The sequence below is a fragment of the Eumetopias jubatus genome, unplaced genomic scaffold (genome assembly GCF_037043125.1).
Source record: "Eumetopias jubatus isolate StellerSeaLion01/CBP00866 unplaced genomic scaffold, mEumJub1_p1.0 scaffold_8, whole genome shotgun sequence".
Taxonomy (NCBI): domain Eukaryota; kingdom Metazoa; phylum Chordata; class Mammalia; order Carnivora; family Otariidae; genus Eumetopias; species Eumetopias jubatus.
Window position 1 is genome coordinate 104,324,619 of NW_028274814.1, and position 25,339 is coordinate 104,349,957.

General features: G+C 35.1%; 1 protein-coding gene across 3 annotated transcripts in view; it reads left to right on the plus strand.

The window, feature by feature from the left end:
* The window catches only part of OTOGL (otogelin like), a 128,157-nt gene that overhangs the window by 73,016 nt on the left and 29,802 nt on the right, over positions 1-25,339 (plus strand). For 2 of the 3 annotated variants that reach the window (XM_028105500.2, XM_028105502.2), the window contains 14 exons: positions 1,142-1,261; positions 4,218-4,334; positions 5,415-5,571; positions 6,207-6,233; positions 10,760-10,927; positions 12,592-12,870; positions 14,526-14,643; positions 18,911-18,990; positions 19,299-19,372; position 20,680; positions 21,677-21,747; positions 24,475-24,652; positions 24,938-25,080; positions 25,314-25,337. In XM_028105500.2, the coding sequence (XP_027961301.2) occupies positions 1,142-1,261; positions 4,218-4,334; positions 5,415-5,571; positions 6,207-6,233; positions 10,760-10,927; positions 12,592-12,870; positions 14,526-14,643; positions 18,911-18,990; positions 19,299-19,372; position 20,680; positions 21,677-21,747; positions 24,475-24,652; positions 24,938-25,080; positions 25,314-25,337 (1,557 nt within the window). Of the gene's footprint in view, positions 1-1,141; positions 1,262-4,217; positions 4,335-5,414; positions 5,572-6,206; positions 6,234-10,759; positions 10,928-12,591; positions 12,871-14,525; positions 14,644-18,910; positions 18,991-19,298; positions 19,373-20,679; positions 20,681-21,670; positions 21,748-24,474; positions 24,653-24,937; positions 25,081-25,313; positions 25,338-25,339 lie in introns of all 3 variants that reach the window. The other variant, XM_088025646.1, reaches the window with a different exon arrangement.

The following is a 25,339-nucleotide window of genomic DNA, read 5'->3' on the forward strand; positions in this document are numbered from 1 at the left end:
AATGAACCAATTATTCCTCTACATCTCCCCTTTTACTGCTGCCTTAAATTGTTGGGTGACCAATGGAGGAAGTGGCCATTGTCTTTGGATAGTTATTGTGGCTTCTTAGAGTAGAGGCACTATGAGAAGCTGTGGTCATGACAGTTGCAATCCCAGAGTTATTGTCAGATTTGCTGGAGACTTGGGCAGCCTACCGCATTGGCTAAAGGCTGCATTCCATTCTGCAGTACATGAAGAGAGCATTCAGTTTGTTTAATTTCAATGTTTTAAGGTGGATTTCCGTTGTTTTAGGAAGATGATTCTTCTTTGTACTTTTGGGTTATCTTGCTCCCCTAAGAGTAAAGCCTTTCACATTATTTGAGAAAATGCAGTGGGTAAGGTTGACATGAATAATTCATCTGGCACTTTCAGTAACCATTTCATAACCTATAACAACCTTTATAAATGTGAAGTAAAATGTGGTTTCTATTTATTGTCTAATGGCGGCATGACACATGAATATTAAAGTTAACTTTTTCTTTAGAAGTTATGTTTTGAATGTTTTGGCTTTTCAAAGTATGACCTAGAGAAAAATTTATTATTTTTATTGTTTTAACATTTATAGTGTTACAAATTCTTCAGCATATCTGGAGGTGGATTTTTTCATCCTTAAAAATGTGTATGTATATGAATATATACAAAATATACTGTAGTGCCTATATTATACTTCTCCAAGTTACTTATATTATTGCTTGTATCAATGCTAAGACAATGGTAAGTGTGGATAGATAAAATTTGGAAGATGGTGAAACACTGTTAAGAACTTAAAATAACTGTTAAATATAATAGATATGAAAATATCTTGAAACATATTAACATGGTTGTGGAAATTCTTAAAATGTCTATTTTAAATCTTTAAAAATTTTTAGACAATGGTAAGTGTAGATAGATAAAATTTGGAAGATGGTGAAACACTGTTAAGAACTTAAAATAACTTAAATATAATTAAATAGATATGAAAATATCTTGAAACATTTACATGGTTGTGGAAATTCTTAAAATGTCTATTTTAAATCTCTAAAAATTTTTAGTGAATGAGACCTTAAATGTTGAAGTGAAAATAGAATATTTCATAATTCATGATAATTTTCTTTCACTTTAGAACAAACTATCAGGATTATGTGGAAACTTTGACAAATGTACTTCAAATGATATGACCACTTCCAATAACATAGAAGTGAGAAATGCCCAAGTATTTGGAGATAGTTGGGCATTAGGGCAGGTAAGTAGAATATATGTATTATAGAACTTAACAAATATTTTTTGGTATATTTATTCACTCAATCGTTTTATTCTTATAGGAAAATTTATTTAGATAATACTATTTTATGTCATATTTGTATAGTAATTCATAACTCAAATTACTTTCACATTTACCTTCTCCTGTAAAGCTTGTGACAATCTTGTAATGTAGAGGGTGTTGCCTCTATATGATAGATGAAGAAATTGAGGCTCAGGAAGATTAAATTCTTGCTTAATAGTATATGTCCAGAAAGAAGCAGAGGTGATATTCAAATTCATATCTTTTAATCTCATGCTTTTCCTTCCATAGCAAATGCTTTATCAATATATTTATATTTCTGATAATATAACTTTTGCCAACTAAAAGCAATGAAAAAATGAAGGCAGAATTTCTTACCATTTGTTCTCCAGACATGGTTGTGTATGGGGTGGGGATGGGTAGAGAATGGATCTGTGGTCAGCTACCTCTAGGAGGAATTTGAATAAATTAGGTTAGACATATTTCCCTTTTGAAGGATTTCTTGAGGAATTATAAGCTTCCATGGGAGGGATGAATCTGAAGGATTTCCCAACTTATTGACACAGAACCTGTTTTTATGTATTAGTTGTCAAGGAAATAGTGTCCTGTGGGCCACACTTTGAGAAATGCTGAGCTAACTCAGAGAACAGAGTCAAATTGGAAATTAGTGTTACTCTTTTCTTCTCCTTTTTCTTTTTAGCCTATTTTTCTTTCTAGCTGAAAGTGGTGTCCATAACTACAGCTTTCTGATTGGTTACTATCTGGTTAATTGCTTTCCACTTTACCTAATTTACATAATATATCTAAATTTCTTTAAAAACATAAGAAGGGGCTGGGATAAAACATTCACCTAATTCAGTAAAATTTAAGCAGCATATTTAAGATGAAAAGTATAAACATTTTGTTTAATATATGAACTATCTACTTTATGGAGAGATACAAAATCCTTTTTATTATGGCTCTCAAATATCTTGTTGTATTTAGAAGTCTTTGAAGAAATTATCTTACATTTGTCCTTTTAAAATGAATTAAGGAATAACCAATTTTAATACTTAAATATTTGGAGTAATCAAAGAATTTTATACTCACTATAATATGTATTCTTATTCATACCTAATGGGAAAAACTAAAAATTAAAAAAAAGTTTTTTCATTTGGTAAGTTCAATTTTGCACTTAGATGTTTTCCAGGTTATATGAACCCATAATATGATTAAAACACAGCCTCTGTCATTAGGAATTTAGAGTCTAGGTTAGTAGTTGAGGTAGAAAAATTAAGAATGAAAATATGAGGTAGGTGCTTTGATAGAGGTGAACAAAGCATTGGCTTCATTATGGTCAAAGGAAGTTTCCCAAAGAAGGTGCCATTGGGTTGAATCCTACAAGACACAAGAGCTAGAAAAGTGAAGATGTTGGGAAATGGTGTAGCAGCAAAGGAGGGAGCAGCTTATTAGAAGGTATCAGGAAGACAGGTGCCTAATGGGAATTTCAAAATTCAATATGGAGGCCCTGGAGGGTTTGAAGTAGTCAATGGCTGGAATGCAAAGTATAGAGCTGCAAGGTATGAGTGCTAGGATCTAAGGCCCTAAACTAGTTAGGATGTTCTTATAACGCATCTGGTAAGGTTAAGTCAGTGAAGATTTAGAAAACTATATAGTTTGAGAGGCATTAAAGATTAAAATCATCAGCATCTGTTGAAAGATTGCATTTAGGAAGGATGAATCTGGAGAATTCAAGAAAGTCTCCTAACTTCTTGGCTTATTGGGTAGTTGCTGGTACTGTTCCCTGAGGCAAGGCAAAGAGGAGAGATGACGGTAGAGGAAAGTGGGGACGGTACGATTGTGTCGAGATAAGTACAGGCTAGGATGCATTGAGAGATAAGCTACAGAGAAATTTATGTGGGAGATGTCCAGTTTTGAGATTCGGGAAAGAAATTTGAGCTGGAAATATAGATTTGGCAGTTACTAGTATATATATATATACAGGTTTTTGAAGCCATGAGAAGCATACAGAATGAGAAAAATAGAGGTTTGAGGATCAAGCTCTGCACAGAAGGGAGGGGGCAGAAGAATGGGGAGTAGCAGCCATTGAATTAGGAAGAAACCCAGAATAAAACGGTATCACAAGAAGTAAATGAGGAGAGACATTTAAGAAGGGCAAAGTAATAAATAGAGTCAAAGGTAGTGAAAGGTCATGTGAGATGGAGACCGAAACACTGCCTTTATATTTAGACAACTCTAATGAAGAGATCATTGATGACATTTCCAGGGTGGTTTCAGGGAGGTGAATTAGAAGAGGCAGAGACCAAATGCTGAAGTATGTGGGAGGTTAGCCTGGAGATACGTGGGCATATACAACTCCTCAGAGGATGGCTGTGACAGAAATGAAAGAGCTGAAAATGAAAAGAAAGAGAATCATTTGCTCACATAATTTTTTAATGACTGCATTTGAGACAAATTTAAAAACTGTTTACCTCTACTCTCTAATATCACCAGAATTTTAATAGTATGCTTGTTTACAAAAATAATATATACTCTTGAGTTGGCTGAGCACAGATGCTTTAGGTAAAACCTGTCTAAGAGAAAGAGACTATATGATGGGACACCTGGGTGGCTCAGTTGGTTAAGCGACTGCCTTCAGCTCAGGTCATGATCCTTGAGTCCCCGGATCGAGTCCCGCATCGGGCTCCCCGCTCAGCAGGGAGTCTGCTTCTCCCTCTGACCCTCCCCCATCTCATGCTCTCTCTTTCTCATTTTGTCTCTCTCAAATAAATAAATAAAATATTTAAATAAATAAATAAAAGAATGAGAATATACGAGATGTGATTGTAATGGATGGAGTCAGAATAGTTTACTCTGGTTTCAGCCTCAGAAGTTACCCTTTGAAAACTTTCTCTTCTCCCTTATTTCTCCTCAACAGTGTGAAACCCCAAGTGAATTATTTAAACCCTGTGAGGCACATCAAAACAAATTTCCTTATGCCAAGAAAGAGTGCTCCATTTTGTACAGCGATGTTTTTGCTCCTTGTCACAATGTGGTAAGTGAATACTTTACTAAACTTTCATATTTGCATGGGTACTGCTGTATCTGTAACACCGACATGAACAGGACAAATAATTTAACTAACTGTTGGCTTTTCAGGTGGACTACCTAACCATTGTCAGGAAGACAAACTTGGTAGTTTGTTTGTCGGTAGAAGTGATGCATTTATTTGATTTATTTTCTCCCTCAATCCATCTTATTTAACAGCATACATTTGTACATATTATTTGTGATATTCTGTTCTAGTTTATGAAGCATTTATACATCCTCAAAGTCAGAAATGATTGGTCAAAGCCATAAATATTTGTTTTTCTTCAGAGAACATTGCTGCATGGACATTCTTCTCCTCAACTCAATGTATAGTTTAAAAGTATTAGTAGTGGCACATTTAAAACGGTCTTAAAAGCATATACCAATTAGGGCGCCTGGGTGGCTCAGATGGTTAAGCGTCTGCCTTCAGCTTAGGTCATGATTCCAGGGTCCTAAGATCGAGCCCCACATTGGGCTCCCTGCTCAGTGGACAGCCTGCTTCTCCCTTTCCCTCTGCGTCTCTCCCTGCTCATGCTCTCTCTCTCTCTGTGTGTCTCAAATGAATAAATAAAATCTTTAAAAAAAAGCATATACCAAGATGGAGTAATTTAAATTTCTAAATGCCTTCCCAACATAATAATTTTAGGCCCCAATGGAAGTTTAAAAAAATGGTTTAAGGTATTCATAAAAATCACTAAAAGTACAATTGGTAATAGAACATTCTTTTAATTCCATGTGAATATGCTAATAATGAAACAATGAAGTTCTACAAAATATCAAAATATTATTATATTGCAGGTGTTGAAATTAAATTTTTTTTAAACCCATTACCTGTTTTGCTGGTTCTTTGATCTTACGTTTGCCTAATAAATTCTCCTTTGGTCCATATTAGAGCTTTGAGATACTGAGAACTCTAGGTGGCAGTGTTAAGTTGATAATACCAAATTTTGAGAATCTACCAGTTAGTTTTCTTTCAGAAGGTTGAATTTTAATCAGTTAGAGTTAGTACTTATTGAAATTAACTCATTTTTCATTTCATTTTCAGATTGATGTTACTTCTTTTGCCAAAAATTGCCACGAAGACACGTGTAACTGTAATCTCGGTGGGGACTGTGAATGTTTATGCACAAGTGTAGCAGCATATGCGTACAAATGTTGTCAGGAGGGGGTATCTATTCACTGGAGGTCATCCAGTATTTGTTGTGAGTACCCCTAGTTAAAACATCATCATAAGGTGGGAATCTTATAAGGAGATTAATTTGTCTTATCACAGGACAAATACCATGGAATTCATGCAAATAGAATTTCTCTAAGATAACTAAATTTTCTATTCCTTTGACAATACAGATAAATTATAGTGTAGCTAAAGGATTTATAAAAATAAAAATCAAGGTAAAATTTTCTATTCTGTTTGACTGTTGTCAGTTTAACATTTGAACTATAAATTGTATACCATCCTCAAATAGTTTATGACTTCATTCCCCTTATGGCCGTGGAATTTCACTGTTCTCATTATAAGAAACAGATTTGAGTTTTTAAACTTTTCATTTACTCATGTAAATGTAGATGCCCCAGTCATCTAAAGATTTTAATACTTTCATTTCACATTTCTAAGTAGGCAGATATATTTGCCTACCTATAAAATAATCTTAGAAAATTTAATTTTTCAACACATCATCCTTAAAGAATCCTCTTTGCTCGGAGGAAGTTCCCATGTAATGATGTCATTCTGTGTTCTTTCACTTGGTCATTGATAAACATATAGCCATATTTTGCATACTTTCAGATAAGGGGTCAGATTCTTCTATAGTTTAATATTTATTCTTTTATTTTTTAGCGCTTGACTGTGAATATTACAATGAAGGTATGTGACATTTAAATAAAGACTATTGCTATAGCATTCTGTGGGATGTATTTTCAGATTAAAAGCTTTTGAATAATGTCTGGGAACAATAGTTCGTAATTTGGTAAAACTCACTGAAAGTCTTTACTTTCTAAAATTTATCTAAATTTCTAAGTATTTGAGTCAAAATTTATTCCTTATAAAATAAAAAGAGTGTGTAACTAAGTTCTCAGCATTTAGGAGGCCCTCAATAAATGGTTTTTGTACGACATGAATGAGTTAATGAGTGAAGATAGCTATTTTTTTTAGGCAAAAAGGATGCAAGACATATGCCAAATGCTTCTCTTTTACCATTATGTATGACTATAAACATTATTCAAACATTATGTCATAGATATCAAACAAACTATTAGTGTGATGGTAAGAATGTAAGGAATTTATTTCGCCATCGTTGTAGGCAAAAATAATTATTTACATATAATCAGAATGAGAATTTATTGATTTAATAGTAATAATGGATCTCTCCTAGCCCCATCAAGCAACGAATTTGCAGTGAGAAGTCTAAGAGGAGGTGCTACCTAAACTAAGGCATGATATAAGAAGAGACAGTGTTATATCCTCAGTCAAAATGCCAGATAATGGCAAAATTAGAGCCTGCTTTTTTGTCAAACCTACTTATTGAGGAAGGCATAGCCCCTTAAATCTAATTCAAACAAGTGAGATGATCCAGGACAGTGTTCGGTGTTCATTTTGTCAGTGACTGGACAAACTCTGGACTCATGATGGGATAAATTAGAGTAATAGTTACAGGAAAACTGGGCCATTACAAAAACCCCAAGCAACTAATCAAAGGCATTTTTGGTGCCTTACTGAGCTAGGGAGAAATCTGTCAGCTATAGATACCCAAAGAAAGCCAGATAATTTTAGAGAAATAGAGATGATGGATTAAAAAGAAAATTGACATTTTAGTTTTTGGTTGTTTCTGTTACACTTATGGAAGTTTGATGGAGAAAAAAACTAACATTAAAAAAAATTCAGTGGTAGTCAAAGAAAATATAAACCAAAAATATCTCCTGTTGAGAACTTCACACACACACACACACACACACACACACACATTCCACATCACTCCTTTGGATGTCATGCTCAAATTGAGACTGATTCCCTAATATTAATAACAGTAATAATAGCAATAGCTTTTATTGTTAACTACTTTACATATATCATATAATTTAGGTTTCAAAATATGCCTGTAAGGTATTGTTATTAACACTTTATAGAGGAGGAAACTGAGGACTAGAGGGGTTAAAATAACTTGGTCAAAGTCACTTAGTCAAAAATGTAGTAAACTGAGATTTGTAAGCAATCTGAGTTCAGAACCAAGGAGCTTGACCTCCATGCTACACTGCCCTGGTGTATGGTTAACACATCCCAATCTCGGAAAGATCACCACACACTGTTATCATGAGCTCTACACAATATACACAGACATCAGTTTGAAAAAAAAAAAAATGCTCCAGTAACTTCCGCAGTTAAGAATTCCTGCCTCACATAGTTCTGCTGTAAAAATCTCCATCTGTGCCTTTGTACTTTCTGGCATTCCTTCTGTAGTCCTTTGGATTCTGAAGCAGAATTTTCTATGAATATTGAATTTCTACCTTTTGCTTCTTGGTACATGTTACTTTCTGTCAACAAGTCTGCTGCATTACTAATGTTGGTTCTTTTTTCTAATGGGTTATAGAATTCTTCAAACCAGTTCCTCTGGTGTGATCTATAATACTAAATTGGTAATATTCAGAGGGTGAACATGGGGCATGTAGCCTCCAGAGACCCTGATCAACTCAGTGGAGTGAGAGGGGAATCTGTTTCCTATGATCAATATAATAGGCATTATTAGCCTATTATTAGCATTTACCTGCCAAGGGGAGGACGAGTTTGTAAAAATAATGCAATGAAGATAGATGATTGAAGAGGAATATAGAATTGAGGAGATTGTTGGTAGTAGTTATGAAAAGATCATTGTTTTAAATGACCATTTTTAATTTGTTTCATCTCAACTAATTTCATAGATATTTTAAACCTACCTAGTCTTCTTTGGATATTCATACATATTACATACTGGGCACTGTGTTATCAAGATATTTATTAGTATTTTAAGCTAATGCAGAAGTAAATAATTGTGATTCTGTAGGAGGAAAATAAAAAAAGGTAGGAGAATTCTGAGGTTACAGCTGATATTATTTCAATAATCTTTAATGCAAAGACTGTTTGTAATATCTTCATGTTCATTTTATGGCATTTACTAAAAATACAAAGGTTTTATTATTGTGATTGCTGTCGGTGAGTAAGGTCTTCAATATTCCACTAAAAATTGTTGTGCAAGTTTTAAGCTCAGAGTGATTTTATTAGATAGGATATGCTTAATATTGTGTTTAAATAATCACAGAAGGAAATGATTGCTTTTAGTAGGTGGTAAAATTATACTTCTCCTTAAAGAAAATTAATGATAAAGTCAATGATAAAGTCAATGATTTCACTGGTCAATTGCTAGTGAAAATGTATGACTATCCAGACACAAGATATAAATCAACTGGGAGACACCTCAGAAGCTTTTGATTTTTATACAAATGGATTTCTCAGGTAACAATTGTCTCTTCAGGTTGCTGATAGTAAGGGACTGATGCTGTAGAGAAGAGATTTTGTTTAGTTGTCTAATTTCTTTCTCCTATTCTTATGTCGAATGTCCATGAGGGTGCTTCAGTCCAAGTTGTAGTTTTATATGTCTTCTTCATTTTGAATTATATCTCATTGTGATTTACATACTTATCTACTGATTTATACATTATTTACATATTTGTACAAACCAACATATTTATAAATTGAAATACATTTTCCTCTTGGAAGTTTATGTTGCTCTTATTTCTCTTAGAAAATGAGCCAGCAAATAGTGGAGACTAATGATATAGCTTTCTTTGGTTGTTGTAGCTTTGGACTCATATAAAGAAAACTGTACATTGTATGTATTTGTCAGAGCAGTGGGGAGTCCATGCTGTGGGCTCATAGAGAGATTCTCCACTGTTTCTGCTCTATTCCATCTTGGTGGGGCAATTGTCTTCAAGTCTCCATCCCTACTCAAGGTGTCCAAATTCCTGATAAAACCCTTTTTCTCATGGCTTGTAAGGGTCTGCAGCTGTTCAATGATGAAGTGTCTCCAGTCAGTGGAGGGGCCAACACTTGAAGATAACTTATCCTGAGTCCCTGTCTCTTCTCTAGGTCTTCATGATGGAAATTTTGATTCTTGTTCCCCTTTTTGCTTCAAAGACTTTTGACCCCCTAGTCTAATGATGTCTCCCTTCCCTCAAACCTGATCTTCAGTCCTGAAAGAGGAAAAAACCTAACCCTCTGATTTCTTTAGATTTTTTTTCTCCTCCATCTTAAGAGTGGGCTTGGTGAGGCAAGTTGTTCTTGAGATAAAAATTAGAGGAAAGAAGGAAGAGAAATTCACTGACAACAACTGGATTGATCTTTTATGATAGCACTTGCCACATATATATTAACATTTTACATAACTTATAACATAGAAAATATACATATACCTATGCCAAGCATACAGCCGATAATTATGTAACTTAATTTTGATGAATCAGAAGAAACTTCAACGTTTTATAGTCTCTCAGTTATATTAAAAACCTTAAATGGCATAGAGACTGGGCTGAAGGTAAACTGAACTTATTATCACAAAATCTAACTCATAATTTTTTTGAATGTCAGTGAACTTATTTATAATTCATAAGATAAGGTTTGCAGAAAGGTTATTCTGATTGAGTTTCAAGTTTGTCTCTACGCTAATAAGTTTTTTACTATAGTAAATATTTTCCATTTTTTATGGAGCTATTTCAGTGCATGAGAAACAATAGCATAAGTAAAAAGACTTTGGACTTCTCTGTTGAGCTTCATCCTATTCTCTTTTTTATAGACATACCTCACTGGTAAAATCAGTAATTCCCCAAACAGTAAAATATTGTATATCATATCTGTGAATTCTGTTTTCATGCAATGCAACTGATTAGAGAGAGATGATTTTTAGAAGACTTTCAAAATCCCTGGCCATGAATAGAGATAAATTTATGTTTATTGAGAATAGATTCAAATCATGGGATATAAGAGTAGAAAGTTACCTGGATAACCTTCATATAGGTAACAAAAATTGAGATACAGAAGGCTTAAATCACTCTTCTAAGGAGCACTATTTTACATATACAGATACATGTAACATATATACATATATAAAACCTTTATGTTTTAAATTACATAATCTAAATATGACATATATATATTCTAGTTCATCACAGTATATTATTTTTTAAAATAGTTCACTTATTTTATTAATGATAAATATTTAAATGCACAATAATTTTTAGAGTATTTCTTTGTTATTAACATTTATCCCATTGAAATGACAGCTTGAAATGTTAAAACTCCTATGCCAGTTTATAATTGTAAAACTCCTATGCCAATTTATAATTCTCTTATCTGCATTTAACTAGGGCTTGGAGAAGGGCCATACATGCTGGCAAGTTATGGACAGAGTGGCCTTGTTCTGGGGGCCAATATGACCAGTAGAAGCATTTTCTCTTTGCCAAGGAGTAGTATTCATGGCAATTTATTTTTTAATTTTATGATTACTCCAGGCCTTTTTAAAGAGAAGGCATCATGTAAGTATAATTTCCAATTGAAAATAGGAATTTCATTTTCCATTTACATTGTTTTTCATTTATTCTATTAGTTGAGGATCTAATACGTTTATGGCTTTTTTTTTTAGGTGTCCTAAAGGATAGAAAGTAAAATAAGACACTGGTACATGAACCAACTTTCTCTTTTATATATAAAATCTTTTCTTTGTTTATCTCTTGGCATATATACATTAGAGTTGAAATTATTTGATTAAATTTTTGGTTCTAAATAAAGCACAACTTAAATTTTCATAGAAACCATTGTAGACTTGATTTGAAATTTTTGAAATTTTGATTGGATATCGAAGAAGTTAAATATTAAGAAAATAAATCAGAGTCTAGACAGTCTGTTATCCTTATATGGCCTTGTCTGTCCCGGTACCCGGTCCCACATTAACTGATTTGCATCTGCAGATCTATACTGGTCCTATCCACTTGGCACCTGTTCTAACTAGTGGTTAGTGTCCCCTTCTGATCTGGTGATAATCAGGCTACACTGGTGCCATACTAGCCCTACTTAGAATCATGCATGAGGTGCTGTATGAGCTTAGAAAATATTTATTAAATGAATTAGACTCAATTTTTATATCTATTTTGAGAAATCTCATTTTCTAGTTAGAATGAATTGCTTCATTCTTGTAAAAAAGAACTTTAATTCTTTTTAATCTATGAAAACACCTATCACAGTCTGAAGTTCCAATTTATATGTTTTGTTATATATTTTTCCTCTGAAAAAGAATTCTTTTATTCTTGTTTGCATCTTCCAGTGCTCAGCAGAGGGGCTTGCAAGTTTTAAAATATAATCAATGCCTTTGGAATTATATATTGGATTTGAGCGGGCTCTTCATGTTATGATTTATAATAATTAATGTTTTAATAGAAAAATCCTAATGGATTTAAACTAAAACAATTAAAACCTAAAAAATTAAGGTCTAAGAAATTAAAACTAAAATCTCAATTAAAAAACTTTTATATCATGGGTTTTACAAATACAAGGAAAACTTTTTAAAGCCTGTAACAAAAAAGGATGACATTTCTCAAATGTTTTATAGTTGTTTATTAGCCATTTGACCATCTATTGGGAAATAGACAATAATGTTGAGCAAATAGATTTTTCTTAATGCAGCAAAATCACTTGCAAGATTACTTACCCATTTTGAACCCAGTGATATTGAAATGGAATGACATGCTTAAATTGATCTGTTTCCCTATTCTTTTAGATCATCCAACTTAGCCATTTGGAGATTCTGTGCATTTGAAAATGTTAAAGCTTGCAAATACAAATATGTGTTCAATCAATCATCCAATTCCTTGTATGAAATTGTGTGTTCCGGTGTCCTAAGCTGATATTTCTTCTTCCCACCCCTTCCCCCCCCAGGGACATGAGAAATTATTTAAAAAATAGAACTCAGCAAAGACTGATCTTTTTGAGTTTTAAGCTGAATAACAATTCATTACATTAAAATATTAATTTTTCTTTTAGAGATCTTAGGATTCATTTCTGAAATCCTGGAGATTGGTATAAATTATATATGGCAGATGTGCAGTTCTCTCTTTGCAAATGCATTTTACAATGCTGGCATTGATGATTTGCTTCCTTCAGAGAGCCCAGGGGCATGTCAAACACACTGCTCTATGTTTTACAGCATTGACGCTTGTTTCCTTGGAATCTGCTGAAAGGCCAAACTACTTTCTCTATGTGCATGATGAGGACACTCTTACTTTGGAACTGTGGCAGGCGAATTCAGCCTTCCAACAGAGAGCCACGTTTTTCCACCATCAGGGTCTCTGGATTCCTGGTTACAGTGCGTTTGAGTTATACAGCAAGAAAGGCTTTTTCATCATCTGCACAGATTCTAGTGTCAAAGCATCAAAATATGATGATTCTGAAGAATTCAAACATTCAAGTAGCTTCAGCATAGAAGGTATGGTTCCTGATATCTTCAAAAGGAGAATCAATAGATAATTTACATTATGGCAAAATACCAAATTTTAATTTTTAAGTCATTCCTAAACAAGTCCAAGTAGGTCAGATTGTTTGACCTCGAGTGAGTAAGTTCCTTAACCTCTTTGTCCTTCAGTTTATGTGAAATTAGGTTGGAGGAAATAATAATACCTACTTTATAGAGTTATTATATCACATAAATTAATTGGCAAATAGCTTAGAACAGCCTTAAATAATGTTACTTTTAATTATGGCCCCATGGAAACCGAGCGTCCTCACATCTCTTGGGTCTGCTGTTTGTACTTTTTCTTTCCTAGAAGGCAGCTTCTCAATAACCTGATTCTTAATGATAAAGACAGCATGTTTATCTCTTTCTTTTGAATAGTAGGGTATCTGGTTCCATTGACTTCTGGATGATTTACCTGGTTCAGTAGAAGCCTGATTTTATTTCTAGAAATCCTTACAGTTTTATAGCTATTGAGTTTTCCAAATTTCAGAGAGGAATCTTCACTGCCTCATTTGATGTTTAAAAGTCATGTTTTATTTTCAAAATCTAGGAGCTTAACATAACAACCTTGGCTCTTCCAAACAAATTATTTAATTTTAACCTATCACTCATTTCATTCATTCATTTGCCTTTTCTGTTGTGGATTAATTTCTGCAAATCTCAATAGCCGTTGGATTTTAGAAATTCAGACGAGCTTCAAGTTTTTGCCTATTAAAAATAGTTCCTGTACTCATGAAAAAAAGTCACTGATGTGCCTGTACTACATTCTATAGAGTAGATATGATATTTTTACTTGAGCTTACTTAGAAGTTGAACATTATGAGCCTCTATTTCCCCTCCAATTTAGAAATCTGAGAAACATAACCTCTACTGTGAACTTTCTCCTTTATGGAGCTCTCTTCTTCAGAGGTAATTTTGGATTGCAACAGAAAGTCTGTTCTATGTTGTGGGAAGGGGAGAGTACTAGCAGTTTGTAAGAGAAAACTTTTCAATCAAGGGAGGCTTTATAACTGTAAGCATGTATTATTAAAACCCATTCATTTATTTTTGTCATCAGGTAATACTTACCATGTACAAGGTAATGCTCTAAGTTCTGTGAGAACAAAGATGGAATGCTCTTCCTAGGTTTGATATCAGGAAACATGTCTTTGGTCTTGCCATTTTCTTAATTGTTTGAACTTGGCAAGTCGTTTGGCTCCTCTGAGCCTCATTTTTTTCATTTATAAAATGAAAATAATACTCAGCAGCCTTGCTAGGATAAAATAGAATAATAGACAAAAGATTACTTTGCAAAAAGTAAAATTCCAAACAAGTGTTTGGTATTATTATGACACGTAGCTCATGAGAATCCAGTGAACATAAAGGGAAAAGATTTTTAATTTTTCTTAGCTTTCTCCAACTGCTGGCTTTTTAAAGTCTTTGGAAGGTAGACTAACATTCAGATATTCAGCCTAACCATGAAATACTTTGATCATCAAGCAATGGCAATGTCTTTGCCCTAGGTCTGTCTTTTCTACAGCATCATGGTCAAGGAGAGGTCAAATCCTAGAAGGGTTACTATCATAAATCATTATTTTTCAAGCCGTACATGAAAAATATGTGCAATCTAGACTTCCTTATTTCCCCAGAAATCCAGGCAGCAGTGCCCTACCGGAGGATGTGTGAATGGAGGTATGAACCTTGTACCACTCCCTGCTTTAAAACATGCAGTGACCCTGAAGCACAAGCGTGTAAATTTCTTCCACCGTAAGTCATGTTTACCCATTCATTCAATGCACAACTTCCAGCCTTAGCAGATTCTTCTCTCGATGGATTTTTTTTTTTTTAGAATTTTAAAATTTAAAAACAGTTCTCAAGAATAACTTGTATGTGCTCTATACTTATTAAAGAATTCATTTCCTTTTATTCAAGCAATAGTTATTGAGGGGCTGCTATGTGGCAAGAATTCTAGCTGATATGGATACCGTACTGAACAAAACAGACAAAGTACTTGCCCTCATGCTGCTTACACTATGTTGGGTTAAAGTAGAGAATAAACCAATAAAAACATAAATTTGTAATACAATATATTGTTAGATGGAGATAGGTGTTATGGAGAAAAAGAAAGGAAAGGAAGGGATACAGAGAGCAGGAGGTGTATGTGTCTTTGCTGATAACATAAGGTAGTCAGGGAAAAATACATGAACAAGGTAGTGTGTGGTCAGAGATACAAAGGAAGGAAGGGAACTGGCCATGTGGATATCTGGGGAAAGAGTCTTTCAATCTGAGGATAGTGCAAAGGTCCTGGGGTTGGGAATGTGTTTGGTGTGTTTGAAGCTAAATAAGGAAGTCAGTCAGTTGGAGCAAAGTGAACAAAACTAAGAGAAGTAGGAGATGAAACCAGAGAATCACAGTGGTGCGCAAATCATATAGGGCCTCGTGGCCCATTGTGGGGACTTCGTGTTTTTTTTTTTTTTTCCTCTGAGCATGCCGTGGTATATTTTGGACAGAGAAGTGACGTGATTTGATTTATATTTAAAAAGTTTCCTTTGACTGTTGTACTGACTCTTGGGGTGGCAAAGGACAAGGGCAGAACTGGTCAGTAATTCAGAGAAGACATGAAAGGGATTTGACTAGCTTGGTAGCCCTGAAAGTTGTGAAAAATGTGATGATTCCAAATATATTTTGAACTTAGGGCCATGGGTTATGCTGATTTAATATCCATCATGAGAGAAAAAGGACTTAGATTCAAGGTTAGGCCTCAACAGTTTGTAAGTATGAAATTACCATTTTTGTAGTAAAAACTGCTCAAATTTTAGCAAATTCAAATGATTCCACTTAATGGGGTGACTTAGTTGCCGTTTTTTTAGATAGGGAGGATGGTAGGAGGAGCAATCTGCAGGAAAAGTCAGGAATTTAGTTTTGAGGATTTTAAATTTGAGACTGAAAATTGTTCATTAGATTTGGCAAAACAGAGAATAAGAAGAGGCAAAATGGAGACAGTATAAACAGCTTCTTTTTTTTTTTATTAAGGAGTTTTGCTACAAAGGAGAACAAGGAAATGGAACAATAATAGGGAATATTTTTTTAAAGGATCATTTTACATGAGGTATCTATGAGCTTCATTTCTGTGACAGACACTGGGGCTACAAAAGGTCCTGGGCATGTGAATGAATGAGACACAGCACCTCTTTCTAGGAGCTCCCAGTCTTTAGGAAGAAGACAGACACAAAAGCCAATAATGATAATAGAGTGGAAAGAGGGCTAAAGCAGTAACAACAACTAGCACACCGTAGTGTTTGTAGTGTGACTCACTCGGTGCCAAGTGCTGTGAATTGGGTCATCTCCTTATTCCCATTGTCAGGGGAGGAAACCTTTACAAAGGCACAGAGAGGGGACACAGTTTGTAGGCAGTCGTGGGGCCAGGAATGGAACCTCTACAAGGTATGAAGTGCAATGGGAGCAGAGAGAAGGAGGTAGTACTATTCCTTTTCTTTTTTTTTTCTTAAAGATTTTATTTATTCATTTGAGAGAAAGAACACACATGAGTTGGGGAGCAGCAGAGGGAGAGGGACATGCAGACTCTGAGCCCAATGCAGGGCTCGACCCCAGGATCCTGGGATCATGACCGAAGCTGAAGGCAGATGCTTAACCATCTGAGCCACCCAGGCACCCCTCTTTATTTTCTTAAAAATAAGAACAGCCAATTCTTTATGAAAAGGAGACATCTTCAGCATTCACTTGGACCTCTCATGTTCACACACCTGTTTCCTGTCTCTTCTGGTAGGACACACAACGGAGGCCCCATAGTGAGGAGGGCACCCGGGCAAGGAAGGAAGGAAGATGGAGGGCAGAGAGCATGGCCAGCCCAGCACAGGGGAGGAAATGGGCCATAGTTTGAAGTGGCATTTAGCTATTTTATTATTTCTTATGCTCTAATCAGTCTCCTAGGCAGCTGAACCCAGATCCTCAATGCTGCCATAGTTTGGTCAGTAGCTATTCCAAAGCTTCTCTTTTGGTTAGGATACAGAGAAAAGATTCAGGATGAAACTTTGCCCCTGTCAAGCTGTTTCTCATCTCTTTCTTCTTCAACCTCTCCCCCTGACCTGCATCAAGGTGCCTAATTATTGCTCATTTTTGTATTTGCAGCCCTGAGGGGAGATTCAAGTATGGAGCTGGGGCTTTAATACACCTCTGTAATCCTCCGCCAAGTCCCCGGCAGAACCACCATCCTCGTTCTAGATGATTGAAGTTTCTGGCACATAGCAAGTGTTAAAAACAAAAATATCTAGTGGAAATGAGAACTTCTATAAGAAAAGATGCCAGCTAGCATACCATAGAGCCCATATGTAAATAGTTATTCCTGTTATGTAATATACCTATTATAAGACATGGTCTACATCTGAGGCATTTATTTATCAGTCAAAAGTTGAATAGATTATCAGTTGTATGATAAAATAAAGAAGAATCTGCTGTGTGCAACCATGAAGGCATTCTAAAGGAGTAAGTTTCTGATTTCTGCCAAATATTTTAAGAAAATGGCTGTGGTTTTGACTTGCATAAAACAATTACAAAGTAATTGAGTTGCACAAAAAATTGATGTTTATTTAATTTAATGATAACTGACTGGCCCTAGTCTCTTCATCCATATAGTAGCTTTAATTTTGTTTGTTTGTTTGTTTCACAAAGTTTAGAGTAGAATAGGAATGTCATACACCAGTTAAAGTTTTATTATTCAAGTTCATTTTATGAAATAAACAACTGGTCACATAAACTAAGCTATTTATGTAAAAAGAATCATCTGTGAGGGAGGTATCCAAGAGATGGCTAAATGTGTCTCATGTTAAAAGAGAAATTAGCTTTTCTTGTTTTTTAAAAACTGTTGCCTGGATTTCCCTCCATGAACTAGTGCCATCTGGTGGCAATACTTACTCCTAATGTCACGTTCATTTCCGTCTGGAGTTGGAAAAAGGCCTTGGGTATTTTTAATTCAAATTCTTTACTTCACAGATGTGGCAATTGGAAATGTCTAAAAATATTAAAAATACTATTACTAACTTCTGGTGTATTTGAAAGGCAGATAGGCAAGACTTTTTATAAAAACATTTGCGTTAATTCTCTCTAGCATGTATGAATCTAATATTTGGTTCTACACAAAAGATTGCATTTATTTCCTTTGAATCAGAATAAATTGGACTCTGAGCCTCAATTGGACAAGAAAGAAAATGTAACCTCCCTTCTTATATTGGCTTCATTCCCTTAGATAAAAGCATTTCAGACGGTCCTTCTTGTCTTTGGCCCATGATGCCCAAACCATAGCTCCTTTAAATTTGGGGCCCTTGCTTTGCTTCTGTGCCATGCATGAGAAGTGGAGATCCTTAAGAAAACCAAACATCCTGGAACTTGAAATCCAATCTCCATAGGCTTATATACAACCATATCCTCCCAGGGTACTGCCAAACATTTGGGCTCTTGAGATCTGCAGCTTCTCCTCCTCTCCTCCTTGTCCTCAAAGAACAGCAACCATGTTCTACCTCCATCCCTTCCACCCAGAGGTTCCTAATACCTTCTCAAGGACTTCAGGGCTTAATAGTACTCAGGGAGAGCCACTGAGTGTCTCTTTTGTTCTGCCAGTGTCCTTAAGGCAAGGATATTTAAAAAGCATCTCTATCTACTGAGATTTGGGGGAGTATAGGAGTGAAAAGTATAATAAATATAGATTAAAATCACAATAAATGATTCTTCTGCATTTCCAGTGATTTATAGAGCGTGGCTTTAGTGTGTTCCAAGCATAAGTGTGTGCTTTGAAAAGTCTGTGTTCAAATTCTTCATTAATCATGAATGATATCTGTTTATCATCCCCTAGGGGTTGGGATTTCATAAAATGAAGTATGATGGAATGGCAGCAAATGGAGCACTCCTTACTGCTTGACAAACAGAATAGAAGACTTTAGGAAGAATATGTCTTAGTTGCATATTAACCTCAGTATTTTTTTATATTTTAAACTTTTTTCACTTTTTTTTTCATGTAAAGTGTTGAAGGATGCTTGCCCTACTGCCCTAAAAATATGATCCTTGATGAGATCACCCTCAAATGTGTTTATCCAGGAGACTGTAAGTGAGAACCTTACCTAATTTATTCTGAAAAATGAAACACGTGAATATTTTTTCTCTACTGATAGCGGTTGTAAACAGAAGCTTTAGAGAACAGACTTCTGTAAGATGCTTCTTTAATACTCCTTCCACATTTTTTTTTGTTTCTACTTACTTTCTAAAACATATAAATCTTCCCTCTAACATTCCTCCTGTGCTCTCTCTCCCAAAACATTTTTCTTGAAGCTAAAGATCCCTATAGGAAATATACATGGGCCTAATTTTAAGTACAACAGATTAAGGAAGTGTATCTTTGTGGTTTTTTGTAGGCATACCTCTGATTCCCACAGAACCAGCATTAATGCCACCAGGTAAACCATCTCTACCCATGTTTACAGCTATCGTTACCATTTGAGACCCTGAAATTAACATTATGTAGTTTAAGTCTTGGCACACATAACAGCTATGACCTCAGTACTATCCTGTTGACTAGAAAACCCAGCAGTCACTTCATTTCATTCTGTAGCTGTTCCCTGGCTCAGCATGCTAGGTTTTCTGAATGGCTTCTTCATTTTGTTCACCTCTTCCTCTATTCCGGTAGTAGACATAACAAGGACTTCCCTCACATTTTAAACCTAGAATTTGGGTGTCACTAAATCGTGCTTAAATTTTCACAGTGGTTAAGTTGACTCTAAAGAGATGTTAATGCAAATGAAGTCATCCTTTGGCACTTTCATTCTTATTCCTGTGTTCTGTCCCAGCCTCTGAAGTAGACATTCCGGCTCATAGCTCACTTCTCTCCCTCTCTAGGAAACTTGGCTTAGGAAAGGGCTTGATAAATCTATTTACAGTAAGGCTTGACAGATGTAATGTATTATTTTTCTTGAGACTATACTTTAGAAAAGTTCAGATGCTTATTCTTTCTTTCTTTGGTTATATTATCATAGTTTAATTGTATTTCTAATTACATTATCTGCTAAGAAAGGCAAGTAGGTGTTGTGACCTTATGTAGGAGTTTCAGATTTCATAGTCCGTGCTAGGAGATTTTTTAAATAAAAATTTTCTGAACCAACTATCTAAATAAACAAGATTTAAAAATTGAAGTATAGTTGACATACATAAACCTCCCTATAACTATCACTATTACCACTATTCTTACTGGCTCCCATTTATCAAGTACTTAGTACCTGCCAGGCATTGGACTAATCACTTGGCATACATTTAATCCTTGTAAGTCATCAGAATTTTCCATGACTCTGTGCTAGTTTTGGACTAGAACTTTGTTTCCTCTTCTATGGCTTAAATGTTTATGATGACAAGAATAAAAATATTTAAGTCTGTATTGTTTCATATTTTCTAGAAGATGCAATCTTCTAGAATATGAACACTGCTCCTAGGACCGAGGAATGGGAATTTTGTTCTTCTTTATTCTGTAAATTAGGAACCATAAAATAAGAACAAAATTGAGGTCACTTAGAGAATTTATTTCACTGAAAAAGTAAGTTTTCTCTTACTTCATTGTGATAGACTGAATAATGGCCCTTCAAAAATGTCCACCTCTTAATCCCAAGAATTTGTGAATACGACCTTACATGCAAAGGGACTTTGCAAATGTGAGTAATTTAAGGATCTTGAGATGGGGAAATTATCCTGTGTTATCCATATGTACCCAGTATTGTAACAAGGGACCTGATAAGAGAGTGGCAAGAGGGTCGGAGTCAGAGAAGGTGACATGATGACAGAATCAGAGAAGCGGAGGAAGGGAGAGAAATTTGAAGACATTATGCTATGACTTTGAAGGTGGAGAAAGGGACCAGAAACCAAAGTATTCAGGCAATTCCAAGAACTGGAAAAGGGAAGGAAACAGATTCTTCCTCAGAGCCTCTAGAAGGAATGCAGCTCTGCTGATACTTTGATTTTTAGGACTTTGACTTCCAGAGCTACAAGATAATAAATTGGTGATGTTTTAAGCCACTAAATTTGTAATGATTTGTTACAGCAGCGAGAAGAAAAGAATACAGTCATTTTTAGGCATTATTAACGATGGATACCAATTATAGCTAGACAAAATTTTAACCATTCATTCTGGCTGTTCTGTGGTCATTCAGACTTTAACTATTTTAGAAATAACTTTAGCCCTAACAAAAAGCTTTTGAAGGTGCCTTACAAATGTGTTTAACCAATCACATCTTCCCTTTCCATGGATTACACTCCTTCGTGGCACCCACCAACTGGTGGTCCACAAGGGGCTCACAGCACTGTCCATTCTGCCTGCAAGGAACACACTCTAGAAATTCACCAAGGGAAATGAATCAGCTTCACTACTTATATTTAAAGACAACAAAATTTGTAACTCCTGAGCACTCTTTAGTGATACTGATATTTTTACCTGTTGAAACAGTGGTGTTGACACTATCAAGAGAGTGAAGATGTTTATAGAATGGTGGTTAAAAATCCGAGCTCTGGAATAAGACTTCCCAAGTTTGAATTCTGGCCCTGACACTTCCTAGCTTACCTGTCTATACCTTTGTTTCCTTATCTGTAAAATGATAAGAGTATTGTTATCTACTTTACAGAGTTCTTGCGAGGAATAAATGAAATAATCTGTATAAAATTCCTTAGCACAGTTTCTACTGCATGGAAATTCCATACAGGATGGATACCATTCCACTAATGGAAAGGATATCTTCATTTCTAACAGGTCCAGAAATGATTACTCCGTCAGACATCACTGTATTGGAAATGCTAACGCCAACAACGACAGGTTTGGAATGCGAGGTATGGCTGGGCAATCTATTCCATCTACTTGCATTTCCTTAGAGCATCTGTTCAAGTTTCTGTATCACTATCCAAGTGCTATTAAACTTCTTTTTCTATGCTCTCTGGTCTATCTTTGCCAAAAGATAATAAGAAGTATGCATTAAATTTAGCAATTTTTTGTGCCCTCTCAGAGGCATAAATACAATTGTATTTTCTTACCTGGTTTAGATATGTCCTACTAATTAGATTCTGGTATTACACTAAGAAAAACAAAATTCAAATGAGGTCTTTTTTTTTCCCTTGAGATTTTATTTATTTATTTATTTATTTATTTATTTATTTATTTATTTAAGGGTGCGGGGAGAGAGCACACAAGCAGGGGTGAGAAGCAGAGGGAGAGGGAGAAAGGGAAAGGGGGAAAGGGAAAGGGAGAGAGGGAGGAGCAGATTCCCCGCTGAGCAGGGAACCCGATGCAGGGCTCAATCCCAGGATCCTGGGGTCATGACAATTAAGGCAGAAGCTTAATTGACTGAACCACCCAGGCGCCCCTCAAATGAGGTCTTAAGTGTGATTCTTCAATAAAAATTTAACTGATGTGGGCTTCTCTGTAAGGCAGGCATTCACAAATATTTATTAAGTAGCTATTATATGCCAGGCACTATGCCAGATAACAAAGATACATTGGCAAGCAAAAAAAGGTAAGCTCATTGGACCCCAGACCTCCTAATTGTCTTAACTGAGACTTGAACTTAGTTATCTTCTTACTTCAAATGTGCCACTTGTTTGATAAGCCAACTGTTCGTTCCACCAATATTTATTTAACACCATTTTTGGCCCGGCACTATCCAAGTTCTATAGATAAAAAAATATAAAAGCAAGCAAAAATTCATGCCTTTATGGAGTTTATATTCTATTGGAGACTCTAAGATAGCCAGTAAGCAAAATAAGTTACTAAGTTATATAAAATGTTAGAAGATGCTGCTCAGGAAAAAATAAGTCTATTTTCAATGACATGCTCAGAAAAGCCTCATGGATAAAGTAACTTTAGAGTAAAAGATCTGAAGAAGTTCAGAAATGGAGCCATGCAGAGAACCAGGGCAGCGGGAATAGCTGTGGGAACCACGAACCAGGGTTCCAGGCGAAGGACCAGCAAGTGCAAAGGCCCAGAGGTAAAAATGTACCAGACATTTAAAAGAATAATGAGGAGGCCATTAAATAAGTAATCAATAAGATAAGAAATAAATGAGATTATTTAAAGCCTTGTAGATGATTATAAAGACTGTGGCTTTTATTTTTCAAAGACATAGGAAGACATTGGATATTTTTGAGCACAGAAATTATATGATCTGATTTGTTTTAGGATCATTTTAGCTGCTGTGTTGACAGTAGGGTGTAAAGAGACAACAGAACCAGTTAGGAGGCTTTTGTGGGAATTTAGGCAGAGATGATGGTGGCACGACCAGGGGGTAGCAGTGAGAATGGTGAGAAATGCCTGGTTTCAGGGTGTATTTTGAATATAGAGGGCCCAGAATTTGCTGAAAGATTAGATGTGGGGTGTGAGTGAAACAGAGGCATCAAAGATTCTAAGATCTTCGCCTTGAGCAATTAAAGGATAAAGTTGGCATTAATCAGGATTGGGAAATTGTGGGAAGTGAAGGTCAGGGGTGGGTGTCATCAAGGGTTCTGGTTTGTCATGTAAAGACTGAGATTGCTCTTAGACATCAAAAAGCTGCAGATGTACAGATCTGGTAGACATAAAGAGAACTTAGAGCAGAGGTCAAGGTGAATTAAATTTTGGGAATTCTCAGTGATGGGATGAAATCACAAAGGGAGTGAGAACAGATGGAGAAGAGAGGAAGGAGGAAGACATGAAGGCAAACAAGCAAAGGATAGTGAAATAGGAGAAAATGGAAGAGATTGTAGGTGGTCTAGAAGCCAGGGAAAGAAAACATTAAGGAAGTTGGAGTACTATGCTATCCTAAACATGTTAGTAGGTCAATAAGATGAGGTATGAAAACTGTTGGATTTGGCAATGTAGAGTTCATTGGTGACATTGTTAAAACAGTTTTAGTAGAGGGGCCCCCTCAGAGGGCTGTTGTTGTGGGAGTGAAATATGTGAATTAGAATAATATCTTGAACATAATATGTGACATAAATGTTTGATCATTGTTATACTTATTACCATAATTTAAATACAATAAAATTTATAAATTTTGAAAAATCTACCACTGATTTTTTATTTGTTTATCTAGAAGTCAGTGAGCTATATATAAAAATTAATTTATAATGGTTTTATCCAGGTGCTGTTAAGCTGATCTCACATATGAATGTTTAATGAAATATTTATAGTATTAAGTAGCAGTTTTTTTAAACTGACATTAGCAGAAGTTATAATGATATACTTGCTTTACAGGACATATGAAAGCTTGACCTGCACTGTATAGGTCTGTTTGCAAACAGTAATGAAGACAATTTAGAACAAGATTTCAATTTGCTCAGATGTCTGAGTCTATGGACAATTCTGATTTCAAATCAGTATTAAGATAAAGCTTAACTTAAGTTCAAACTGAGTATTTTAGAGAGAATACATCAACAAAAATTGTAGTGAAATTTAAATTATCTTTCAAAAGCTTTCATATTTAGGAAATGTATACTATGGGCAATGTGAATGGGGAATTAAAAAATTAATTGAAAACATTTGTTGAAAACGGAAAAAAGAAAACGAATTTTCTTTTTTATTAACAGCCTCAACAATTTGATCCTGTTTATAATTGTAGCCAATATATATGCCTTAATATGGAGTGGCAGTTGTACAACTGGTCTCTTAATTGCCCGAAGGACTTGGAAATGCCTGACTGTGGTTTCCGGGGAAGGCCCGTGCAAGTGAACAGCGATATCTGCTGCCCTGAGTGGGAATGTCCTTGTAAGTTTGCATTTCTTACATGGCAGGCAGTTTTCCAATTGGGAAGAGACTGTTATTTTTATTTTTATTTTTTTTGAGCTCATCACCCCACTCATCATGCCAAAGTTACTGCTGAAATTTGTTCATTTAATTTATGATTTTATTTCCCAATATACAACTTTTAGAGTTGCTGCTTGTCAAACATAGTAACACTAATTTGAAAGTTTGTTTTTTTTTAAAGGAGTAATCATTACTACAAATACAAATAGTTAATAGACTAAATCCACTCTCCACCATTTTTTTTAGGTCGGTGTTCCATGTTGTCAGAACTGAGCATTATTACATTTGATGGAAACAATGCAGCATTGTATAGTATGGCTTCTTATATCTTAGTAAGAATTCCTGGGGAAATTATAGTTGCTCACATTGAAAAATGTTCCATGAATCAGGTAGGTCATAATCCATTCTCGTGTCATTTCTTCATAAATCTATAGCTGATGTACACTGCAACATTAGATATTCTCAGAGCCAGAGAGGGCTCAAGAACTCGCTGAGATTTATCTTCTAGTACTTAAAAAATGTTTAATGTGAATATATTTAGAGGCATGTAATATTAATTTGAATAATATTTTTTAAGAAGTCAATATATTTTTTAAAAGTGTTCTTTATACATTTTTTTCAGAATGGAAATACACTTAAAAAGCTAGT